Source organism: Rhododendron vialii, chromosome 4a, assembly GCF_030253575.1.
Source record: "Rhododendron vialii isolate Sample 1 chromosome 4a, ASM3025357v1".
Classification (NCBI taxonomy): domain Eukaryota; kingdom Viridiplantae; phylum Streptophyta; class Magnoliopsida; order Ericales; family Ericaceae; genus Rhododendron; species Rhododendron vialii.
The window spans coordinates 33,798,725-33,820,852 of NC_080560.1; the positions used below are offsets into that span (position 1 = coordinate 33,798,725).

The following is a 22,128-nucleotide window of genomic DNA, read 5'->3' on the forward strand; positions in this document are numbered from 1 at the left end:
TGAGTGACACACTTGTAATTAATGAGAGTGAAAAATGTGTGAGAAAAATGTGTATGAGTTTAGGTCTCCCCAAATTTGGGTGAAAAAACAGGTAAAACTAGTATGACATTGGAGCTGGTTTCGGGCTTTTTACCCTTTTTATCCAAATTTTGACTATGGGTTGTAATTTTTTTTGAATATGGGTAATAAAATGGGCAAGAATTGGGAGAAATTTTTCAGTGCCAGATGGGTATCACGTGGTGCCCATTCAGTGCATCCGAGCTGTTCATTGTGTTTTTGGACGGCTCGGAAGAAGAGGAAAGAGAGAAAGTTTTAATCTGAACCGCCCAAAAGTATATTGGACGACCTAGATGTGCCGAACAGATATCACACGTGATATATCCACCTGGCATCCAAAAATTTCTAAGGATCGGAGATGCTTTCCTCTTCTTTTTTCTTACATTTTCCATTCTTTTTCTTTCTCTTTCTGTTCCACAAGTTCCCATCCGAATCGCCACCAGAAAACCAGTTACGTGTAAACTGATTTACCGTTCAAGTCACGTTCAAGTCAATTACTATGAATATTGCCAGGGCTGGCTCCCGCGGGGCTTATAGAAAAACAGATTCCGAAGAGAGAGAGAGAGAGAGAGAGAGAGAGAGAGACAACACTACAACTCTACAATGGCGACTCTACAGTTGCCCATGAGTAGTGCTTGCTCCAACCCAGTAGGAATTAGACCGACGAGACCATCAACATCAACATCATGCGGCGGAGATACGAGGAGGAGCAACAAGCAGCCGGTGTGGGGTGGAAGAAGAATAATACCGAAAAACAACCGCAGTCGTGAAAGAGGAGGAGGATTCACGAGGGGGTACACGCCGATACCGATGGTTATCGAGCAGTCGTCTATGGGAGAGAGGTCCTACGACATCTTCTCTCGGCTCCTCAAGGAGCGAATCATCTGCATCAACGGCCCCATCACCGACGACACCGCCCACGTCGTGGTCGCCCAGCTACTCTTCCTCGAGGCTGACAACCCCGCCGAGCCCATCTACATGTACCTCAACTCCCCCGGCGGCGTTGTCACCGCAGGTCTCCCCCCTCCTCTCTCTCTCATTTCAATTCATTTGGGTTTTTTTTCTTTGCGTATTTCATTAGCTGCTTCAGTTTTGGGTATTTATTTTTTGCATTTTTTCCTAAGTCGAGCTGATACCTGGTATAGTTATTGATCTAAAATGCTTTCGAAAGCAGGCATTTTTGCAACTCCGAGGGGTTGGTTTGGGATTTATGGTTTGCTTCCCCTTTGGATGGTGAGAAAGGATGAGATAAGAAGGGGAGTTTTTGATGAGGGAATGGCCAATCAAGAAATTTCATTTTTTTGTACTTTTCTCTCCATTTTTAACCAAAATGGTCAACGCAAATGAGTGATTTGACTAGAAACAATAACCCTTTATTATCTCTTGAAACTCCTCAATCCAAAAGGGCCAGTCTGTACCGGCCCCAAGTTTGAAACTCGGAGACTCTATAGTACAGCAGCCGTCCAAAAGTGTTTTGATGGTCTAGATTCAATTACTCTTTCAGGGAGAGTTTTTTTTTGAAATCCGAACCATTGATTGTTGGAATGGATGATAGGCGTTTTGCACTACAGCCCTGTAGTTCGGGGGGTGCACTATTGGGTCCTCAGAATCTCGCAGATTGTAATGGCCCGGAATAAGCGGGCTCGGTCCGACTCCGAGGCATTTCGTATTGAGCGCCTTGGGGTTGGACCGAGCAGACTTGAAAAATTCCCAGTCACCGAGCTCCTTGAGAACCACTCTCGAGATAGCTATAGGTTCGACAGAAAGAAGGACCGGGGCGAACACCGCCCCCAGAAGTCAGGGAGCGTTCCATCGAAACCAAAAACCTATCCGAAGTCGGACCATCTCACACCAAAGAAGCGCATCGCGACCGAGCGTCCAGACGACCGTTCGATCCAACCTCATCGTGATGCGCGTATGGAGAGACTCACGACCTCTCCGTTTAATTGAGAGATCGATTCAATCACCCCTCCAAAAGGATTCACCCAACCCAAATTTGTCAAGTACGACGGCAAGTCTGAGGCCTATACTCACCTGGTGCAGTACAAGCTCGTCATGTCTCTGTTCATTTAGAACGGCCCCTCAGATGACGTCATCCTTTGCAAGGATTCCTTGCAAGCCTTTGAAACCTGGGCCTTACATGGTTCAACCAACTGCCTCTCATATCCATTTCCTCATTTGACTCCCTTTGTGACGCCTCTATGGTTCGGTTCATGACAAGCAACAAACATGCAAAGGAAATCAACTCTCTTCTCTCACTGTGCAAGCAAAGTGACAAGACGCTCCACCAATACGCCGGCCGCTACTGGGAACTCTTTAACGAGATTCAAGGATGCGACGAGGTCATTTCCGCCCGAGGTTTTAAGCTTGGTCTCACTTCACAAGATGAGCAAGTATACGATGACCTTGCTCGAACAAACCGAGGTCCATGCAGGAGCTCATGATCTGCATCGAAGGGTGGTGTCAATTGATCGAATCCAAGGTTGAGCAGGGAATTGGGAAGCCCGTCATGTCCTGACCTAAAAAAAACATGTCAACAATATAAAGCAAACACCGAAACGGGGACCGAAGCCCAGCGATTTTATTGCCGGAAAAACCGTCTTCATCGTCCCAATCTACAGGGTCATTGACCAAGTTAAGGACCGGCCCTTCTCTTTTCCGAACCAGAAGTTTGGCACCGAGAATGGGAAGATCAAGAACCCGATTGTTCGATGTAGCTACCATAATGAGCAAGGCCACTGTTGGGATTAAGCCCGGTAATCCCACCCGCAACGGAAGCGCAACAAACAAAAAACAAAAACGAAATCACACACAACCAAAATACGTGGTTCCCCAAACTAGGGTACGTTCACGGGAGAGAGAAATCTTCCACTATATGAAAAATAGAGATTACAAAATGAGATGTAAAACCCTCCCGAGCTCCTAACACACGGCTCTATACAATGTTTTACATTCACCCCCGCAACTCTATTTTTCCCTCACATCTTTTCTCTCTCTCACACAAAACCTCACAGTGGGGGAGACCCCCCAAAAGGGTTCTCGGACTGACTCTCCTCTCCGCTCAGTCTCTCTTTCTTTCTCCCCACTCTCTCTCACTCACTCACGTAGCCCACATGCACCACTTCACTTAAATAGGGCCAGAAGAAACATCTACACACTTGACTTTTCATATTTCAAGCATCACAAATGCTCTTTGAGATCCAAAACGTCACAGCCGGCATTCCACTTCCAAAGAGCACAATATCATAGGCCAATAAATATATGATCAGCCAACCAACTCTTTCACTGCTACACCACCGAACCAATTAAAACCAAATTAACTATAATTATTTTCTTTCTCTTTCACATGGGCAAAACCCAATAAACACCCCCTTTTGCTCATGTGAAATTGCACCCCCTTACTCGGGCGCCTCGCACCCCCTCGCTCGGATGCCTCAAACCCCCATTACTGCGTGAACGTCTAGTCATCCGCGACTTGCCTATTCACTTGCACCCGAAGCTTTCACGTGAACGTCTAGTCATCCGTGACTTGCCTATTCACCTGCTCCAATCTTAGGACCAGCACCATTTCCACTGCCACTCTGGTAAAGCGCCTGTGTCATTCCCTCGAATGTATCCTTGCTCCACCTAGAGTCACCGTAGAATTTCCTTTTTCTTCTTCTTGGTTTGCCAGCCCAAATACCCACTGATTTATTCTTCAGAAAACCCATGGAGATACACATACACATATGCACGGCATCTCCATGCCACATGCACACATGCCATCACCATGACCATGAGCATCCATACCCATACACACATACATGCTTGCACTCTCTCACTCTTCTCAGAGCACAAACACACACAGTGCACTAACATCTCTTTCTTTTCTGAGGGCCCAACAAAGCAGCACGCCCCTTTGCGTGTTCCTCCCGATAACCACAGTCCGGATCTGCAACCGTAGACTGCTCTGCCTCCACTGCTGTGTCTCCACCATCCGGATCACACCTTCAGCTTTTCTAGGATCGCCAGCCGTCGGCTCTTCCCCGAATCGCTAACCATTAGCTTTGATACCAGTTGTTGGGATTAAGCCCGGTAATCCCACCCGCAACGGAAGCGCAACAAACAGAAAACAAAAACGAAATCACACACAACCAAAATATGTGGTTCCCCAAACTCGGGTACGTCCACGGGAGAGAGAAATCTTCCACTATATGAAAAATAGAGATTACAAAATGAGATGTAAAACCCTCCCGAGCTCCTAACACACGGCTCTATACAATGTTTTACATTCACCCATGCAACTCTATTTTTCCCTCGCATCTTTTCTCTCTCTCACACAAAACCTCACGGTGGGGGAGACCCCCCAAAAGGGTTCTCGGACTGACTCTCCTCTTCGCTCAGTCTCTCTTTCTTTCTCCCCACTCTCTCTCACTCACTCACGTAGCCCACATGCACCACTTCACTTAAATAGGGCCAGGAGAAACATCTACACACTTGACTCTTCATATTTCAAGCATCACAAATGCTCTTTGAGATCCAAAACATCACAGCCGGCATTCCACTTCCAAAGAGCACAATATCATAGGCCAATTAATATATGATCAGCCAACCAACTCTTTCACTGCTACACCACCGAACCAATTAAAACCAAATTAACTATAATTATTTTCTTTCTCTTTCACATGGGCAAAACCCAATAGCCACTTCACCACCGCTTGCAAACCCTTCAAGGATTACTTGGAGTAGCTTGTCGCGGGTGGTCGCCTCAGTAATCTCATTGACCATGAGAAAACTAGGTCCCGGGCACTACGGGTTGAATGACAAACCGAAGAGGTTCAAACGATCCATGTCATCCATGGTCCTATGGATGCCGAAGCCTCACAGATCATCCACGCCGAACTTAATAAAGCTTCTTCATCCAACGAAGTCATCCTGGTAGATCCCTAGCCAAAGTGTGCTCATACAGACGATGGCTCTGAGTAAACTATCTCATTCACCGAGAATGATCTGGATCGAGTCCAGCTCCCACTCAACGTCCGATGTGTCCTCGTAGACCAGGTCAGTTCGGCGGAAGTGATGTACTATTCTTTGTTCAAGGATTTGAAGCTCAAGGAGTCCGACATCCAGCCTACCGAGGTCCAGGTTCATCTGGTTGGTTTCAATGGAGCCCCGGTATGGCCCCTCAGACAGATCACCCTTCTTGTCCGAGCCGGGTCGGTGACGCACCAAATGGAGTTCATCGTAGTAGACGTTCCGAGCCCTTACAACGCCATCATCGGACGCACCTGGCTTCACAAAATGAAGGTTATTGCCTCCACCTATCACCAGGTTGTACCATTGATCGACGCTTACGGCCGTCAGGAAGACCTTTATGGGGACCAAATTGCCGTTAAGAAATGCTACATCAATGCGGTCCGAAGCAACAAAAAGACAGCTCAGGTAAACCTCATCGAGGTCCCCAACGACCTAGTGCTCGAAGACGTCGGAAGAAGGGCCGACGAAAAAGCAATTGAAGATCTAATTACCATTTTTATTGATGAGGATGGCTCCCGATTCTTTCTTGTTGGGTTGTCCCTCAATGATACTGAGGGAGCGTAACATCGAGGTATTTGCCTGGACGTTGTACGAAATGCTCGAGATTGACCCCTTGTTCATCTGTCACGAGCTTAACGTCGACAAGGATAGGTGTCCGATCGTACAAGAGGGCAAGGCAGTCCTCCCCGATACATTCTGAGGCCGTCATAGAGGAGGTCGCACACCTCTTAGATGCAGGAGCCATCCGAGAAGTTCAGTACCAAAAATGGCTGGCAAACACTATTGTTGTGAATAAAAAGAATGGAAAATGGCGCGTCTGCGTTGACTAGACCAACCTCAACGATGCATGCCCGAAGGACTACTTCCTTTTGCCTCGGATTGACCAACTAGTCGACGCCACTTCAGGGCACGCCCGCCTCAGCTTCATGAACGCATACCGAGGCTACCACCAAATTGCAATGAGCAAGGATGATGTTGATAAAACCGCCTTCATAACCCTGCATGGTATCTTCGGCTACTTGGTCATGCCCTTTCGGTCTAAAAAATGCAGGGGCTATATTCCAACGGATGATCACTAAAATGTTTGAGTGACTACTTGACACAATGGAGGCATACATCGATGTCGTTAAAAGCATGCTCGCAAGCGACCACCTGGCTCACCTCACCGAAGCCTTTGATATCCTTAAGAAATACAAACTGCGCCTCAACGTAGAAAAATGCGCCTTCGGGGTGAGCTTGGGCAAGTTCCTTGGCTACCTCGTCAACCATCGCGGGATCGAGGCGGATCCGGCCCAGCTTCTCGCAATCGAGAAGCTTGTCGCACCGCACAACAAAAGGGACATCCTGCGCCTTACGGGCATGGCCGCGCTTTAAACCGATTCATTAGTCGGTCCTTGGACAAATGCCACTTGTTCTTCCAACTTCTGAAGGGGAGCCGACGCAGCTTCACCTGGATCGAGGAATGTGACCGAGCGCTCCAGCAGCTCAAAACTTATCTCTTCGAGCCTTCGCTCCTTGTCAGTCCTCGGGATCAGAAGGACCTATTCCTGTACTTAGCCGTCTCTCCGCATGCATTAAGTTCGGTACTTGTCCGACCAGAGGGTCGGGACCATCAGCTAGTGTACTACTCAAGCAAAACCATGACCCCTGCCGAAACAAGATACCTCCCTCTGGAGAAACTCGCCTTCACGCTTGTCTCGGCCTCAAGGAATCTCACTCTTTACTTCCAGGCATATAGCATCATAGTCCTAACCGAGTTCCCACTCAAGTCTCTCCTTCGGAAAGCAGATCTCTCCAACCGAATCTCTCAATGGGCTGTCAAACTCACAAATTTCGATATTCACTACCAGCCCTGCACAGCCATTAAAGCCCAAGCCCTTGCAGATTTCTGTGCAGAGCTTACACCGAGCAATAATCCCGAGCCAGATCCGGCTCCAAATCGGTGACACTTCAAGCAGTTGTTCCATGGCGACATTTGGAAGATGTACGGTGACAGAGCCTCCAACAACCGAGGCGCTTGGGCTGGAGTTGTGCTTTTGTCTCCCTCCGGCAATCTCCACGAGAGCTCCCTCTCCATCACCTTCCTAGCTTTCAACAATGAGGCCGAATACGAAGCGCTAATCTCCGGACTAAAAATTGCCGAGGCCATTGGAGTCGATGAACTTATAATCTATAGTGACTCGCAGCTGGTAGTCAATCAACTCACAACAGAGTACAAAGCCCGAGATGATCGGATGCGCACATACCTTAGCCATGGCCTAAGCTTGATCCACAAGTTTAAGGGAATACGCATAGAGCATGCGGCTCGGGAACAGAACTCGCACGCCAACGCTTTTGATGGATTGGCCTCCTTATACATCGAATCCGGGCCTCGCTCTATCTCATTTAGTACAATCGACAAGCCCAGCTTTGAGCTCGACGTCCTAGTGCACAAAATCCTAAACATCGATCTCGGCCCAAGCTGGATGGACGAGATCATCTGCTATCTTCGGACGATATCCTCCCCTCTCCCCTCTGATAAGAAAGAAGCGCACCGACTTCGTAACAAAGCTGCTCTCTATTGTCGAAATCCTAACGGCAAGTTGTACCAACGGTCCTTCACCGGCCCGTACTTAACTGGTGCACATCCGCATCAGGTTCCTAGAATCTTGGAAGAACTGCACGTTGGCGACAACGGCTGTCTCTCGGGGGATCGGTCCTTATCCCACCGAGTTATAACCCAAGGCTACCGGTGGCCCACAATGAAACACGATTTTGAAGGTATGTCAAGAGGTGTTGGACTTGCCAGATGTTTTCCCCAATCATCCACCAACCCGCCCGAGACCTGAGCCATCTCACCCGACCGTGGCCATTTTCACAATGGGGGATGGACATCATGGGCAAGCTCTCCGTCGCTCCTGGAGGATTCAAATTCCTCCTCACAGCCATGGACTACTTTTCCAAGTGGGTCGAAGCCGAACCTTTGGTTCACATCGAAGAGGTCGACGTCATCCGCTTTGTCTGGAGGAACATCATCCCCCATTTCGGGATCCCATTCGCCATTATCATCGACAATGGCAAACAATTCACCGGACAAAAGTACCGAGCCCTCCTCAACGAATTCGGAATCAAGTTCAACACATCCACTCTAGGATACCCACAAGGCAACGGTCAAGCCGAAGCCGCCAACAAAGCTATCTCTGCTTGAATAAGCGTTGGCTCACATCCTACCGAGGCAAGTGGGCGAAAGAGCTCCCGAGGGTGCTCTGGGGGTACCGAACCACTCCCCGGTGCTCTACCTGCCGCACCCCCTTCTCTCTAGCCTATGGCATGGAAGCTGTCATTCCTCTCGAAGTTGGGCTCCCTACTATCTGAACAGAGCACTTCGACGAGACGGTTAACAAAGAAGCACTTGCCCCGGACCTAGACCTAGCCGAGGAAGAACGTGAGAACGCTCGAATCAAACTTCCCTCTTATCAACAGGAAGTTGCCAGAGGCTAAAATAGGAGCATCCGTCTCCGGTCATTCAAACCGAATGACCTCGTCTAGAAGAAAATAATTGAAAAGTAAAAAAAAAAAGCTTATGCCTAACTGGGAAGGACCGTTCCGTGAAATCAAGCACATTGGTTCAGGAAACTACAAACTTGAAAAGTTGGAAGGAACCCCCATTGCCAAGTCTTGGAACGCCAACAATCTTAAGAAGTTCTACGGCTAGTGATTAGTTGTCTTGGGGCAGCCCTGTTAGGCCTCCTTCCCGTTTTTTGTTGTTTCATTTTCCAAGAAAAGCTTTATTGTAATGACATTTAAGCAATTATCAATGAGAAGCCTACTTTCATTTCCATAAATAGTGTTATCTACTATCATTTTCTCTTTCACGACTCGGTTTGCATTACCTTATAGATCTTTTTATCACGACTCCCGAGATTTGGTCCTTTGGGAGATTTATCGCTCCTTCTCGGCACAATTTCCACTAAGTCGTCCCAGCCATTAGGGTTGCTTGGGCTTTCGAAGGATTATTTCAAGGGCCCTCGTTCTCAATGTCCCGAGCCCCTTGAAATAACCCATTCTCAAAGCCACTCCCTGCTCGGAGGCCTCCCAGCCAGCCCCACCCGAAACGGTTGGATGAGAACGAGGGCAAGCTCCCCGTTTCGGAGGCCTCCTAGCCAGCCCCACCCGAAAGGGGAGTCGATGGCCCTCCAGACAAAGCGGATGATGTCCGCCTCTTTGATGTGAACCAGAGGTTCGGCTTCGACCCACTTGGAAAAGTAGTTCGTGGCTATGAGGAGGAATTTGAATCCTCCGGGAGCGACGGGGAATTTGGTGGATGATTGGGAAAAACATCTGGCAAGTTTAGCACCTCTTGACATACTCTTCGAAGTTGTGTTTCATTGTGGGCCACCAGTAGGCTTGGGTTCTAGCTCGGTGGGCTAGGGACGGACCCCCTGAGTGAAGCAGAATGCCCTCTCTTTCGTCTAGGGTTGGCAATGGGGCGGGTAGGGGGTGGATACCACTGTCCCCATCCCCAATCCCCAATCTCCAATCTCCACCGGGGAATAATTTTTACCCTTCATTCCCGCCCCAAACGGAGAACGGGGATCCCCGCGGGGAATCAGGGATCCAAATTGAAGAAAAAAAAATAATAATAACAAAGGATACACAAGTAACACAACCAACAAATGAGTTACTACAACACAGATTATCCTCGAATATCAGTCATTACCAGCCAAATGAAACATATATAATTAGTTCATTACAACTACTCATAACAAATTTAACCATCAAAATTATAGTAGGAACAGTCAACACAACAAATTTAACTTATTTATGTATATATAGAAGGTAATGGCGTAAATAAATGAAACCCTAACTTCTTATGTATATATATAACGGGGATTTGGGGCGGGGTAGGGTGGGGACTAACTCATACCACCTCCTACCCGTTCCCCCCCTTTTTTTAAAAACTATCCCCATACCCTACCTGATCCCCAAATAATCCCCGAATCCCCTATCTATTTGGGGTGGGGAATGGATCGGGTTGGGTCGGATTGGTCGAAATTGCCATCCCTACCTTCGTCCCCCCAACTGCCAGCCTCAGGTTGGCCAGTTTTCTCTCCCTCCTAACCATCTCTTCACTTTCTGCTGAAGGCTCCGGCGTCGGTCGATCGATGGGCTCGCGCAGTCTCCCAAGTGGAGGCTAACTGCTACCAGTTGCCTAGAAAGATATCACCACTCCCCGCTCTGCCTCTTCCTCTGCCCCTCCTCCCTCGTCTGCGTGCCCGAGTCGGGTTCACACTAGCATCCTTTCTCAGTTTCTTTGTGAGAAAGCTAGTATAGGACGGTTTATACCTGAGGAGATAAGGGAGCCCTCCTTTCGATTGGTACGGCGTAAGCTGCTGTTATCACCAAACGATTGCGCCTCCTCCGGTAACGCTCAACGACGTTCTTCCTTGCGAAGGTAAACAAGGGGCAAGGGTTAGTAACAAATTACAACAAGAGCAATAAAAGTCAAAGATAAGGACAAGTGCATACCGGGACTGCCCGTATTCCACTGTACTGGATCAGTGGTGGCCTTTCCGGGCCCGAACATAAAATTGCCCGACACAACAACGTATGTGTTCACGTAAGATTCGGAGTCGGGCAAGCTCTCAATCAACAAATCCTTGTATTCGGGCTGATTGGCAATGTAGTACCTACCGTAACCAGGGTTCTTCCCGAGCATGTACACCCGAATAGCTCTTCAATCCCGAAGGCCAGGTTTTCCCTCCTCTGCAACTCAATGATGCTTGTAATGATGCAGTAAGAGTTGGTGGAGAGCTGGGAAGAAGTGAGGGACAGCTCTCGAAAGACGTGTCAGACGAAATAATGAAAGGGAAACCTAACCCCATCCTCAACGATAGCCATCAGGGGGAAGGTCAGCTCCCCCTCTCAGTATTGGATGTCGTCCGGGTGCGACGCCCCTCTTCTAACTTGGACGTTTGGGGGAATGGAGTAGGTCTTTACGAACTTCTCGTAAGATCTCACCTCCCGATCGAAGAAATGGAGGAACGAGCAGGGATGCTCAGCCTTTCCTTGTCGAACCTCTGCTGTAGCCCCGGCCTCAGCGTCTTAGCTCGAGGTGCTCGCGGGATCAGTGACAGGGGACGGCACCGGGGAGCCCAACATCTGTATGGAAGAAGGATCAAAGGGCTCAAAATAATCCATGGGGACAGGAGTGGCCCGACGCATTCGGTCTGGACTATGAAGGAAGTCGTCTACGAAGTCTTCTTCACTTTGGGTGATTAATGTCGAAGAATTTCAAGAGAGGTCCGAGGAGATCACAATGACCATTCGCCCGAACCTAACAAGATGCACATGTGAGAGCTGTTAGCTACATGGATGCTCGGAATCAAAGAAGTCCTATCGTTCGGGCATAATTGGTCATCACTCCTCGGACACCTAAATACTAGGTTATGAGCCTGGGTGAGGGGTATTCCTCCTCGGGAAGAATATCAGGAAGAACAATGAAGAGTGCATGTTCATCTTCTTTCCCGTTTTTCAGGCAACTTAGTCGTTGCTAGATGATGGATTTGATCAGAAAACGTTGTAGAATACATTAAAGATGCTCAAAAACTTGAAATAAGTCTTGATCGATCAACATACCTGAAATTGGAGAGAGATCTCATTGCCAAACGCGTGGAAAATCGATCCAAAGCTCTGAAAACTCGAAGTCTAGAGAGGGAAGCTCTAGTGGCGATGAACTGGAGAGAGAAAGCAAGAGTGTCTCTCCCTTTCCCCGCTCGCCCTTATATACTGACGGTTCAAAAGTTGAGGAATGCGAGGGAAGCAAAGCGACACTTTAGAGGCCGTCGGATGTGCGACACGTGGCAAATTTCAACGACTCGTAGCCAACCAGTAGCGTCAGGAGCAGCGCCTCGGTTGTTCGAGCCACTAGGATTAGGATTGCGACATGTGGTGGTGATTTGACAGGACGTACCAATCAACTAACACGGCACGTGCCTAGCCACCTACCACCGTACGATCTGCGAAGCGATGACTGACGCGTGGCTCCTAAGGCTGGGGCTAGACATCTGGCGGACCGAAGGAGTTTCAGGTATTCCCTCGAGCAAAATTCTCGGCATTGGCAACTTCTAATGTCAACCCCCCTGTGCTGAGGAAGATGCCTAGACGGGTTGAGGGGCTATTGTAGTGGCCCAAAATAAGCGGGCTCGGTCTGACTTCGAGGCCTATTGTATTGAGCGCCTCGTGGTTGGTCCCTAATACTTGCCGGGGTATAGCTCGGGGCCTATGAAGCACGGATACGGATACGGATACGGGATACGGATACGACACGATACGGATATGGTGATATGGCAAAACCTAAAAAACTAGGATACGGATACGTCGGGGATACGGTTGTGCAAATTATATATTTTTATAATTATTAGTCTCATACTAGGCACAAGAAGTCAAAAAGTAGTTAAATTGCCAATACCAAGCATTAAGCACATGTCCAAGACAAGACAAAAGTCATTCCAAACAAAGAGAACCTAACAAAAACTAATACGAAGCATCCAACATCCAATACATGCCAAAAGTCCAAAGTCCAAAACAAGAGATGAAAGTTCCTATCAATCTCCACTAAATATCGATGTTAGATTGTTAGCCTTCAATTATCAACTTCAATTACATCTCCTTCGCCTTCATCGGTGAATATCACAGCTTCCATGTCCGGCTCATCAAGGGAAAGATTTGCAATATCAAGTATACCAGCACCCTCAAGGGAATCAAATGCATCTCCTCCAACATCCCATAATTTGTTATCTCCCTCCGTGTATACTCGAGTTCTCCTTGATAGGAGACGAAGATTGTTGTGCACGTAAACCAAATCTTCCGCTCGTTGTGGTGTCATTTTGTTCCTTTTGATAGAAAGAATAAAAGAGTACGTACTCCAATTTCTTTCACAACATGATGAGGAAAATGGTTGACTAAGCAACTTCAACGCTAAAGATTGGAGTGTAGGTGCGGGAGACCCATGTGCAAACCACCAAATAAGTGGTTCTAGTGCCCCTCTGTCATTTCTTGAGTCGTAGTCTCCAAAATTTTCTAAGCAACCCGAAAACTTGGCATACTCCACATTGACAATCCTTCTCTCATCTGGATTCGGAAAGTATCTTTGGAAACACTTGTTTCTCATACTTGAAATCTCTTCATCCCTATGAGGAGGAACACGCTCTGGATTTTCATCCAACCATGTTGTACTATAGTACCTAGATAAAGAGTTGGAAACTACAAAAAATCAGATTATGCAAATAATATTTAGTACAGATATGTAAATGCATTGTCAGTTTGTTACCTTGGATTCAATGAATGTGCAAGGCAATGAAGAGGTGTGTTACTTTTGGCCCACCTGTCAACTAGTATATTGTGCACCACAGAATAAAAGACTAGCTCATCAGTTTGATTCTTATTTTTATGCTTGTAAATGGCTGCCCTCACCTTTTCAATCATTGCATCCCACATCTCATAAACCAAGTGAAGACATGGTTTATCGGTGTCACAAGCTCTAAGCATCTCATAAATTGGCAATGTGAACGAAAGTATATAATCAATATCACCCCACCACTCCTCTTTCAACAATAAGGTCCTCACTGCATCAGCTTTCTCAAAGTTATCCTCTTTGTAAGCAACCCATTTTTCACTTATAACCATCGATTGCAGGCCACGCTTTATAAGTTTAAACCTTTTTAGCATCACAACAGCAAATGCAAAGCGCGTATTTGCTACAGCAAGTAACTTCAAGGGCACGAACTTATTGAAAATTGCTAACCTCATTGAATGATTCATTATGAAGTTCTTAATATCAGCCACATCATCAACAATACTGGTAATCCATTTGCAGTCATTATAAGCAAAAGCAGTACCTCTAGTCTGCTTTGGGGCACAAATATTTTTAAGAGCAAGATTCAAGGTGTGCACTACACAAGGAGTCCAAAAAATTTTGGGATACTTGCCTTCAATAAGTGCACCAGTAGCAGAACAAACAGGAGCATTGTCCGTAATCACTTGAACCACATTTTGAGGCCCAACATCTTCAAAAGCTCGAGTCATCAACTCGGAAATGAAAAACTTATCTTTGTGCTCTCCCTCACAATTAACAGCTTTCAAGAACATTGCTCCAGCTTCTGATGCTGCCATAAAATTAATAAGGGGCCTTCTTTGAGAATCAGTCCATCCATCGGTAACAACACTCAATCCCTTTTCATTCCATGACTTTCTAGTAGGCTCCAACAACCTCTCCACATTTGCCCTTTCCTTTTGTAACAGAGTTGTTCTCAACAAGTTATAACCCGGCGGGACATAACCACTAATCAAGTTGTTTGCAGCATATTGAAAAGCACTCACATAATACGGGTTTCTAGATAGATGGAATGGCAACCCACCTGAGTAGAACATGCGAGCAATCTCAGAATGCAACTGTTCTCGAGCACCAGGATTGAATGCCTTCTCAATAGCAGTAGTTCCACTTGCCTTTCTTTTTCTTGTTTCATACCCTTCCAACCTAAATCCTCCAGTTTCAAAACTCATTCCACCAATAGAATTAGATTGGCAAGACGAAGGTGGCAAAGGAACTTTTTTGGGCATGTTCATCTTCTCCTCATTCGCGGCATCATCAATTTGTTTCCTCATTTCAGCAAGGTGTTGAGGAGTCACCTTGGGACATACTCTGGTCCCATTACCGGTAATTTTCAAGAGATGTGCCTTGACCCTAAAGTATGACCCCCTATATTCATTTAGACAAACACGGCATTTAAAAATGATGTTTCCACCTCCACCTCCCAATTTTTCTACCCTAGTAACATAAGCCCAAAGAGGAGCTTCTTCTTCATTTGTGTTCATGGGATTGCTACTACCGCCTGTAGAACCTAAACTTCTGGTTCCAGAACTGCTCATCCTAAAAATGACAATTTTGTGCAAAAAATAAAAAAATTCAGCAAGTTATCTACACATTCAGAGAGTAAGAAAGAGGGAGTATCTAGATTCTAGACCAATCGAGGGAGAGGGGGAGGAAGAGAGAGAGTACGATCAGGAGAGAGAGAGAGAGAGAGAGAGAGAGAGAGAGTACGATAAGTCGATCAGGAATCGAGAGGGAGAGAGAGAGAGAGTGTGTACCTGCATGGAGAAGGAATCGAGAGGGAGAGTAGGAATCGATCGAGATTCTATGACTTGGACGTCGGTCGAGAGGGAGAAGAGGAATCGATTGAGATTCTAGGGTTTGGACGTCGGTCGTCGAGGAAATCGTCTGGTCTGCCAACACTCAACAGACTTAAGTATTTTATACTCCTTATAAAACTATTACACTTTTCCCCCCTTTTAATTTATAATTTTATTACACTTTTCTCCTTATAGTTCTATTTTTTCTACTTAAACCTTTAAAAAATTTCATTTTTGACCCTGCCGTATCCCGAAAAGTATCTGGCCGTATCCCTCGTGTATCGCTTGCGTATCCGAAACGTATCCGAAAATAAAAGCCTTTAATTTAATTACAGGATACTTATTTGCCGTATCCGATACTTATCGGGGCGTATCGGGCGCGTATCCGTATCCGGGAAGTATCCGATACATGTACGTGACTAGTTTTGGAGTATCCGTGCTTCATAGCTCGGGGTGATTCTTTAAGAGCTCGAGCAATCAAGGAGACGTTGCTCGGTATATAACGGCATGACAACGCACTGCACTTCAGACGACACCCTCATCCTCATGCATCTAGAATGCTCGGGCATGTGCGTCATCATGACGTAAGCCAAGGCAGTTATGGCACGAGGATCATCATTAGGGCCGATCTGGCCATGTGCTCCGTAACTGCCTTATCCCGTACGTTGCCTATGACGTCACCCGAGGCGGTTACCCGAGCGTATCCTTCATGCACTTGCTTGGGGACCAAGCAAAGCAAGGTTTATAAAAGCAAAAGGATTCTAACCTAAAGAGGTATGTAATTCTACCCTAATCCTAGACCGACCTACACGCTTCTCCCTAGATCTAACTTGATCGTCGGAGTGTCACTGGGCTTCCATGGCCCTAGTGACTTATTGCAGGTCCGACGGCGGGCGCACGGAGCATCGGAGGAAAGAGCCGGAACCCACTCATGATGTAGATCCCGATTAACCAAACCCCCACACAGACCTTGCAGGTGCTATCACTCCTTTGGGGCCAGACTATACGAGCCCAAGGTTTGAAACATCGCTCGTGCTATCAGTGGCGGAGCTAGGATTTTTGATAAGTGGGGTCAGAAATTTGAACTATGTATAATTCATGAACGAAACCCTTGATTTGTTTTGAGGAACGAACAAACTAGCGCTACGTTTGGGAATTTTGTGGGTAGAGATTCTATTTTGACTCTTTTTTTCCTTAAGTACAAAACCCTTATATGGACCGTGGCAAAAATAAATTTTAAAGTGGGGTCAAATTAGTAAAAATGGGTTAAAATTGTACCTATTTCTATGAAAATTTGGCAACTTGTGGGGTCGGCTGCCCACCCTTGTCTCTATGTCCCTCCGCCGCTGCGTGCTATCATGTCCTTTGGGGCAGTCCGTGCGGGACATTTGCTCCGGCTTTAATTGGCCACCCGTTAATCAGCGGTGGGATTGGTTTCGCAGGATTAGTCGAGATGTGTGTAAGCTGGGCCAGACACTTGAGATAACAAAAAACAGAAAGTGGGCATTTTTGTTCATGATGCCAAATTCATGCTCCATTTGACACGATGTTATCTTGCTTGTGGAATAGTTATTTTCCCCCGTTGCTTAAATAAATAATCTAGCTATTTTTGGTCTCATTTCAACTTATTCATTAGGCTTAAGTATTCTAGAGCTTAAGTAATGGATTTAATTTGCATTTCCTTCATCGAACAGCTGGTATGTTTCTAGATCCAAGTTCTGGTGGGCATCTTTTTGCTTATGATGCACTCATGCTCCATTTGACATTTGTCACTCCCGCAAAAAAAGTTATTTTTATTTATCTTGCTGGTGGAATAGTTATTTTCCCCTGTTGCTTAAATAAATCACACAGCTGGTGGAGATGAATTGTGAGGCTGAAAAGCATGTAGAAATGATATTATCAGAAGAAAGATTCTTATTTCGGTGTCTGAGGCTCAAATATGGGAACCCTAGAACAACTGATCCTTTTGACACGATGTTACACTGCATACATACTTTTCTTCTTGTTGCTGAAATTGTAGTTTCCCCATCAATTTGGGTCCACACAAAGCTCCATTTATTTCGGGCAGAAACTTTTCACGAGAAAATGTTTTTCCCTTTGCTATTATTTTCCGTCGCACCAAACATCAGGAACACCAAACTCCAAGATGAAGTACGTGGTGAAATTGGTGGGGATTAATTGAGCCCCGATAGTGGGTGGTGGAATTAGTTCCCAAGATTAGTCGAGTTGCGCGTAAGCTGGCCCGGACGCCTAAGATGGCGAAAAAAAAAAGTGGGCATTTTTGCTCATGAGCCAAATCCATGCTCCGTTTAACCCGATCTCAAGTCTTTACCCTTCAAAAAAGTTACCTTTAATTATCTTGCTTGTGGAATGGTTGTTTTCCCTTGTTGCTTAAATAAATCAAACAGTTGGTGGGATGATTATGAGACCCATAAAACAGGGAGAAATTGATATTATCAGCAGAAAGATTCTTATTTTGGTGTTTGAGGCTTGAATACGGAAACCCTAGAACAACTGATCCTTCTAACACGACGTTTCAGCAATGGTTAATATGAGTGATGATATGATTTTAGTGATTTCAGATTTTAGTGATCTGACATCACTAAAATCAGCCTTGTGGAATCGAGCCCCATAGCTTGTGGAATCGAGCCTTTGCTTGCTGGATTTTGCTAAATCAACCATAAAAATCCATATATCTTCAAATTCTTGGCGTTGGTCCGTGCTATTCGGGTCCATCTACAATAGTACTTGTTCGAACCTCCAACCAATTTACGTCTGTTTCAGTATTTGAGCGAGTTAAAAATCCTTAGTTTGCTTTCTTTCACAACTCTTCTCAACATGGCAACAAACAGAGAAAGTGATGAGAGGTCCCTTGATGGTGTAAAGACTACCCTTGAAGATCAAAGAAAGGAAAACAGTGGACATTTTCAACCTTTGGAACTTGGAAGATATGGTAGGTGATATTCTAAAAGAAACTTCTCATTGGATCCACCAACTTCTTCATATGTTGCTGATGAACATGCATTTAAGATTCATTTGAAAAACTCAATCGCAGTCAATATGCATAACAAACCCACGGCACTACATATGCAGAGGATGGGCAGGAAAGTCGTTGATACGTGGGCAAGGTGATTTTCAATCAAGGGGACAGCAATTGTTTAGATCTAATGTCTATGGAGAACGGACAGCAGGTCCTAAACATGGCTTCTAATAAGTAGACAGTTCTGAAAATGAAAATCCACCTCGTATGGGTCGTCCTCAAGATTTAAGAGACAACTTTTGTGTCACAAAAATGTTAGAAATGCCAATTGTAATATTTGGATGGGAGATAAAGGGGTTAAATATGAAGTGTCGGGGAAGATGAATCTAGAAACTTTCCTTTATAGGTGACGATTAGCGTTGATCATTTCTTTGTTTGGCATCAACTAACTGCAAGAAGGTACATTCGCTAGTTCAAAATTACTAATGTGGTGGGCTAGAACTTGAGAATCAAGTACAAGAAGTGGGAAGTAGCTACATGGGATGAAATGAAGACACTTTTGAAGCTTATTTCTTAAATTTCTTCGCCCTCACCAAGGAGATTGCAGTGTTAATTAATGCAGTCAAAAAAGCTTTATATGTTGTTCATGGGAGCAGGGTGTATGAAGCCGAAGTACTCGCTGCGAAATACAAAGCTGGGCTGTGAGCTCCAATCCAAGATGACATGGCTTTCTTTAGGCTAAGGTCTGTGGAGACATACCAAGTCCCTTTACAGAGTGAAGAGGAAATGAAGCAGCTACTATGTCCAAGCCCAGATTAAGTCCTCCAGTTCCTGCACCAAAATCAGCATCTCAACAGCTTAAAACCTGACACGAGAAGTCAAAACCCATTTGTTTCAAGTGTGGTGATAAAGTCCATATGGCTAGCACATGACCTAATTGTAGAAAACAAAATTGGTTAGGCTATGACAAGGTTCATGCTGATACAACTGGGGAGGTACTTCTTTGTCAATCTCAGAAGCATTTCCCGAACACAACTGATGATTGGAAGTGTGATTCTATATTTCACTCTGGGGCCCGTTATAGGCTGGATTACACATTGATTCTTGATAATGGTGGCTCCAAAATTTTGTTTCACCAGATTTTGTTCAAAGGGTGGGACTTCAGAGAATTTTCAATTGCTAAACCACATTCTATCTCATGGCTACATCAAGGTATTAAACTAGGAGTTAGCACAAGATGTCAAATTTGTTGAAAGTTTTTCAACAGGAGATTTATCGGGCAACGAAGTCTTGTGCGAGGTTGTTTCTAGGTCAACATCTCAAATTTTATTGGGTTGACTAAATTTATGGTAAAGCCGGCGGGTATGACATGAGGGCAAGTACATATACAAAGCTCATCACACTGCAATGCGTCAGAGCCTTATTTCATTCAGCCAGGGGAAATTATGTTAATTTATGAATCCAAGGTTTAAGAACAAACTTTTTAAAAGTAGAATTATTTGATTGACTCGTATATGTTTTTGAATGTACGTTTCGTGTAGTTTATTAGGGGTAGATGCTTGTTGTTTGATTGACGAATATGTTTTTGGTATCCTTTTAATGTCGTGATAAATCTTTTTTCTCCAATCAGAGAGAGTTTTCTGTATGTACAGATGCTTGTTGCATGCTAGTTGGCCTGTGGCTTACTACAGCTCACTTTGATGACACATGCTGATTAGTATTTAGCTGTAGTTCGACAAGCTTTTCCATATGTGGACGGAAAATCCACTATCCTGAATCCCTGATTAAAGTCAGTTTAGAATTCTAATCTCTTTTTTCTTTTATTGACATAGAATTCGTAAGACACCAATGTTGATGCTTTGTGTATTTGTTGAGACTGTTGATTTAGTAAATCTAATTTTGTACCTTTTTGTGCAGGTCTTGCAATTTATGATACAATGCAGTACATTCGGTCTCCTGTGAGTACCATATGTATGGGTCAAGCTGCATCAATGGGTTCTCTCCTCCTGGCTGCCGGTGCAAAGGGTGAGAGGCGGTCTCTCCCACATTCAACGGTAATGATTCATCAGCCTTCAGGCGGGTATAGTGGGCAGGCTAAAGATATGACCATTCACACAAAGCAGATAATTAGGATTTGGGACTCGTTGAATGAATTGTATGTGAAGCATACTGGACAGTCCATCGAGGTAATTCAGAAGAATATGGACCGGGATTATTTTATGACACCGGAAGAGGCAAAGGAATTTGGTATTATTGATGAGGTTATTGATAGGAGACAATTGCCTCTAGTTGCGGATGCTGTTGTAAATGATGGCAAAGATGATAAAGGTCCAAGTCTTGAAGGGTAAGATTTCATATCTGGGCCTCTTATCTCCTTTTTGCATTCAGGTGAAAAAACTTGCAGATGTCGATGCCTAATGAAGTTGAGTTTATTATGTTATGTCTATTGGTAATTTGTTACCACTTGTCTAATCCTCCGTAGTTTTTATTTCTTGTTTTTCGGTCATTGTCTTTGCTTTTTGTTCTTTCCTATGGGTTAAGGTTTGTTCAGTCGCCTATCCTCGTTTTAGGACACGAACACAGCTGTTTGTTTGGCTGTCTGTTCCAACTGCTGTATTATCTTGCTTTCTCACATGTTTATATTTAGGCCTATTGACCATTGTTGTCTGTCATTACCTATGGCTTGTCACCATTTGGTAGTAGACCAATTCTGTTTTGGCTATGCGATTCTGCCTGGTATGATCCTTAGTTGTTTACTCAAAAGTCTTATAAGCTTGTTTTCTGTTGAAGTTGTCAGGATATATTTGCTTGTTTATATTGGTAATATGAGTTGGCCATATAATTGAGAATTTGGTTGGCAGAATGGGGGCTCGAGTTTGAACAAATACTTCAAGGCTTCAGAAAAGGATGTTCTAAAGTGCTGGTTAAGAGCTCAATCCAAGAAAGAAAGGAAGCCAAGTCGAAGTTTTTTTCCCCTTCAGTTTTAATATGATTAGAAGAATGATCTTCGATGAGTCTTGTGGACTTTTGTTTCATATTGTTGGGTAAATTGCATGAAACCTCCTTAAACTATGAGTCGATTCCGAGTTGCCCCCTTACTGTTTGAACTCAAACACTTGACCCCCTTAGGGTGTACTCCACTAAACTAAAATAAGTACTCCTACTTTTTTTAAGGTGATGTATTGTGAGAGAATGATGTATTTCGTAAATCAGAAAATAAATGCTTAAAAATAAGAATTTTAGCGGAACGGGGCCTTAATGTATTTTGAGTGTTACAGTTGGATGGAAAAAGGCATGTGAGAGGAGGTACTTGATGCACTCAATAAAAGTACATGACAAAACTATCCTTCATTTTGTACGTATATATGCATATGGACGCATAGATGTGTATAGACTGGAAACCACCACAGCCGGATACAATTATCAACGCCGCCATCAACCACCACCTCCTCCAAGAAATTGCTCCTCCGCCGCTGCCTTCCATCACTCACTCCTTCACTAACACAAGCACTGCCGAAACCCATCTATCTAAAACACTCTCCGTTGAAGCAACCATGTTTGTCTACGACATCCACAAAATGTGGCTTTTGTTTTTCTCCCAAAATTAAAATGCCACTCGGCGTTTCTTTTGCCGTCTCGGCATCCAAACATGTTATGTGTGCAATTTTTGTTAGCAAATGGACGAAAATCAACACCGGGTGCCAAATTTATTAACAACAGATTAGGTTAGGTGTTTAGTTAAAATTAAAGAAAATTTATGAGACATTGAGGTGTAAGTTGATAGATTTTTTCCAAAATTTTATGAGCCTACCAGTTCAATGACAAGGAATTGCTTTAATCTATAAACAATTTCAAATGTCCCCATAATCAAAGCTGGCATATTACATTTACAGCGTATACCCTTT

General features: G+C 44.9%; 2 protein-coding genes across 3 annotated transcripts; one reads left to right on the top strand and one right to left on the bottom strand.

Annotated features, from left to right (window-relative positions):
- Positions 1-417: 417 nt before the first annotated feature.
- On the top strand, positions 418-21,396 carry LOC131324832 (ATP-dependent Clp protease proteolytic subunit 2, mitochondrial-like). 2 transcript variants are annotated; one of them, XR_009199460.1, is made up of 4 exons: positions 420-1,072; positions 20,141-20,567; positions 21,085-21,267; positions 21,311-21,396. XR_009199460.1 is itself a non-coding variant. In XM_058356976.1 (3 exons), exons 1-3 carry the CDS (start codon positions 661-663, stop codon positions 21,101-21,103), a joined length of 858 nt encoding a protein of 285 aa, XP_058212959.1. In that variant the 5' UTR covers positions 418-660; the 3' UTR covers positions 21,104-21,396. The 2 variants fall into 2 exon arrangements, 1 of the variants encoding a protein (XP_058212959.1); XM_058356976.1 differs by having other exon boundaries at positions 418-1,072; positions 21,085-21,396.
- Positions 12,356-14,246, bottom strand: LOC131324830 (uncharacterized). The gene is made up of 2 exons (XM_058356973.1): positions 13,385-14,246; positions 12,356-13,298 (listed from the first exon to the last, which is right to left on the bottom strand). Exons 1-2 carry the CDS (start codon positions 14,224-14,226, stop codon positions 12,698-12,700), a joined length of 1,443 nt encoding a protein of 480 aa, XP_058212956.1. The 5' UTR covers positions 14,227-14,246; the 3' UTR covers positions 12,356-12,697.
- Positions 21,397-22,128: the final 732 nt, after the last annotated feature.

Excerpts from the sequence above, each read along its gene's own strand:
- LOC131324830 (XM_058356973.1), bottom strand. The coding sequence starts at position 14,226 with ATGGCAGCATCAGAAGCTGGAGCAATGTTCTTGAAAGCTGTTAATTGT. Across the intron at positions 13,299-13,384 it reads GCACATTCATTGAATCCAAG|GTACTATAGTACAACATGGT; the intron begins GTAACAAACTGA and ends CTCTTTATCTAG.
- LOC131324832 (XM_058356976.1), top strand. The coding sequence starts at position 661 with ATGGCGACTCTACAGTTGCCCATGAGTAGTGCTTGCTCCAACCCAGTA. Across the intron at positions 1,073-20,140 it reads CGGCGGCGTTGTCACCGCAG|GTCTTGCAATTTATGATACA; the intron begins GTCTCCCCCCTC and ends CTTTTTGTGCAG.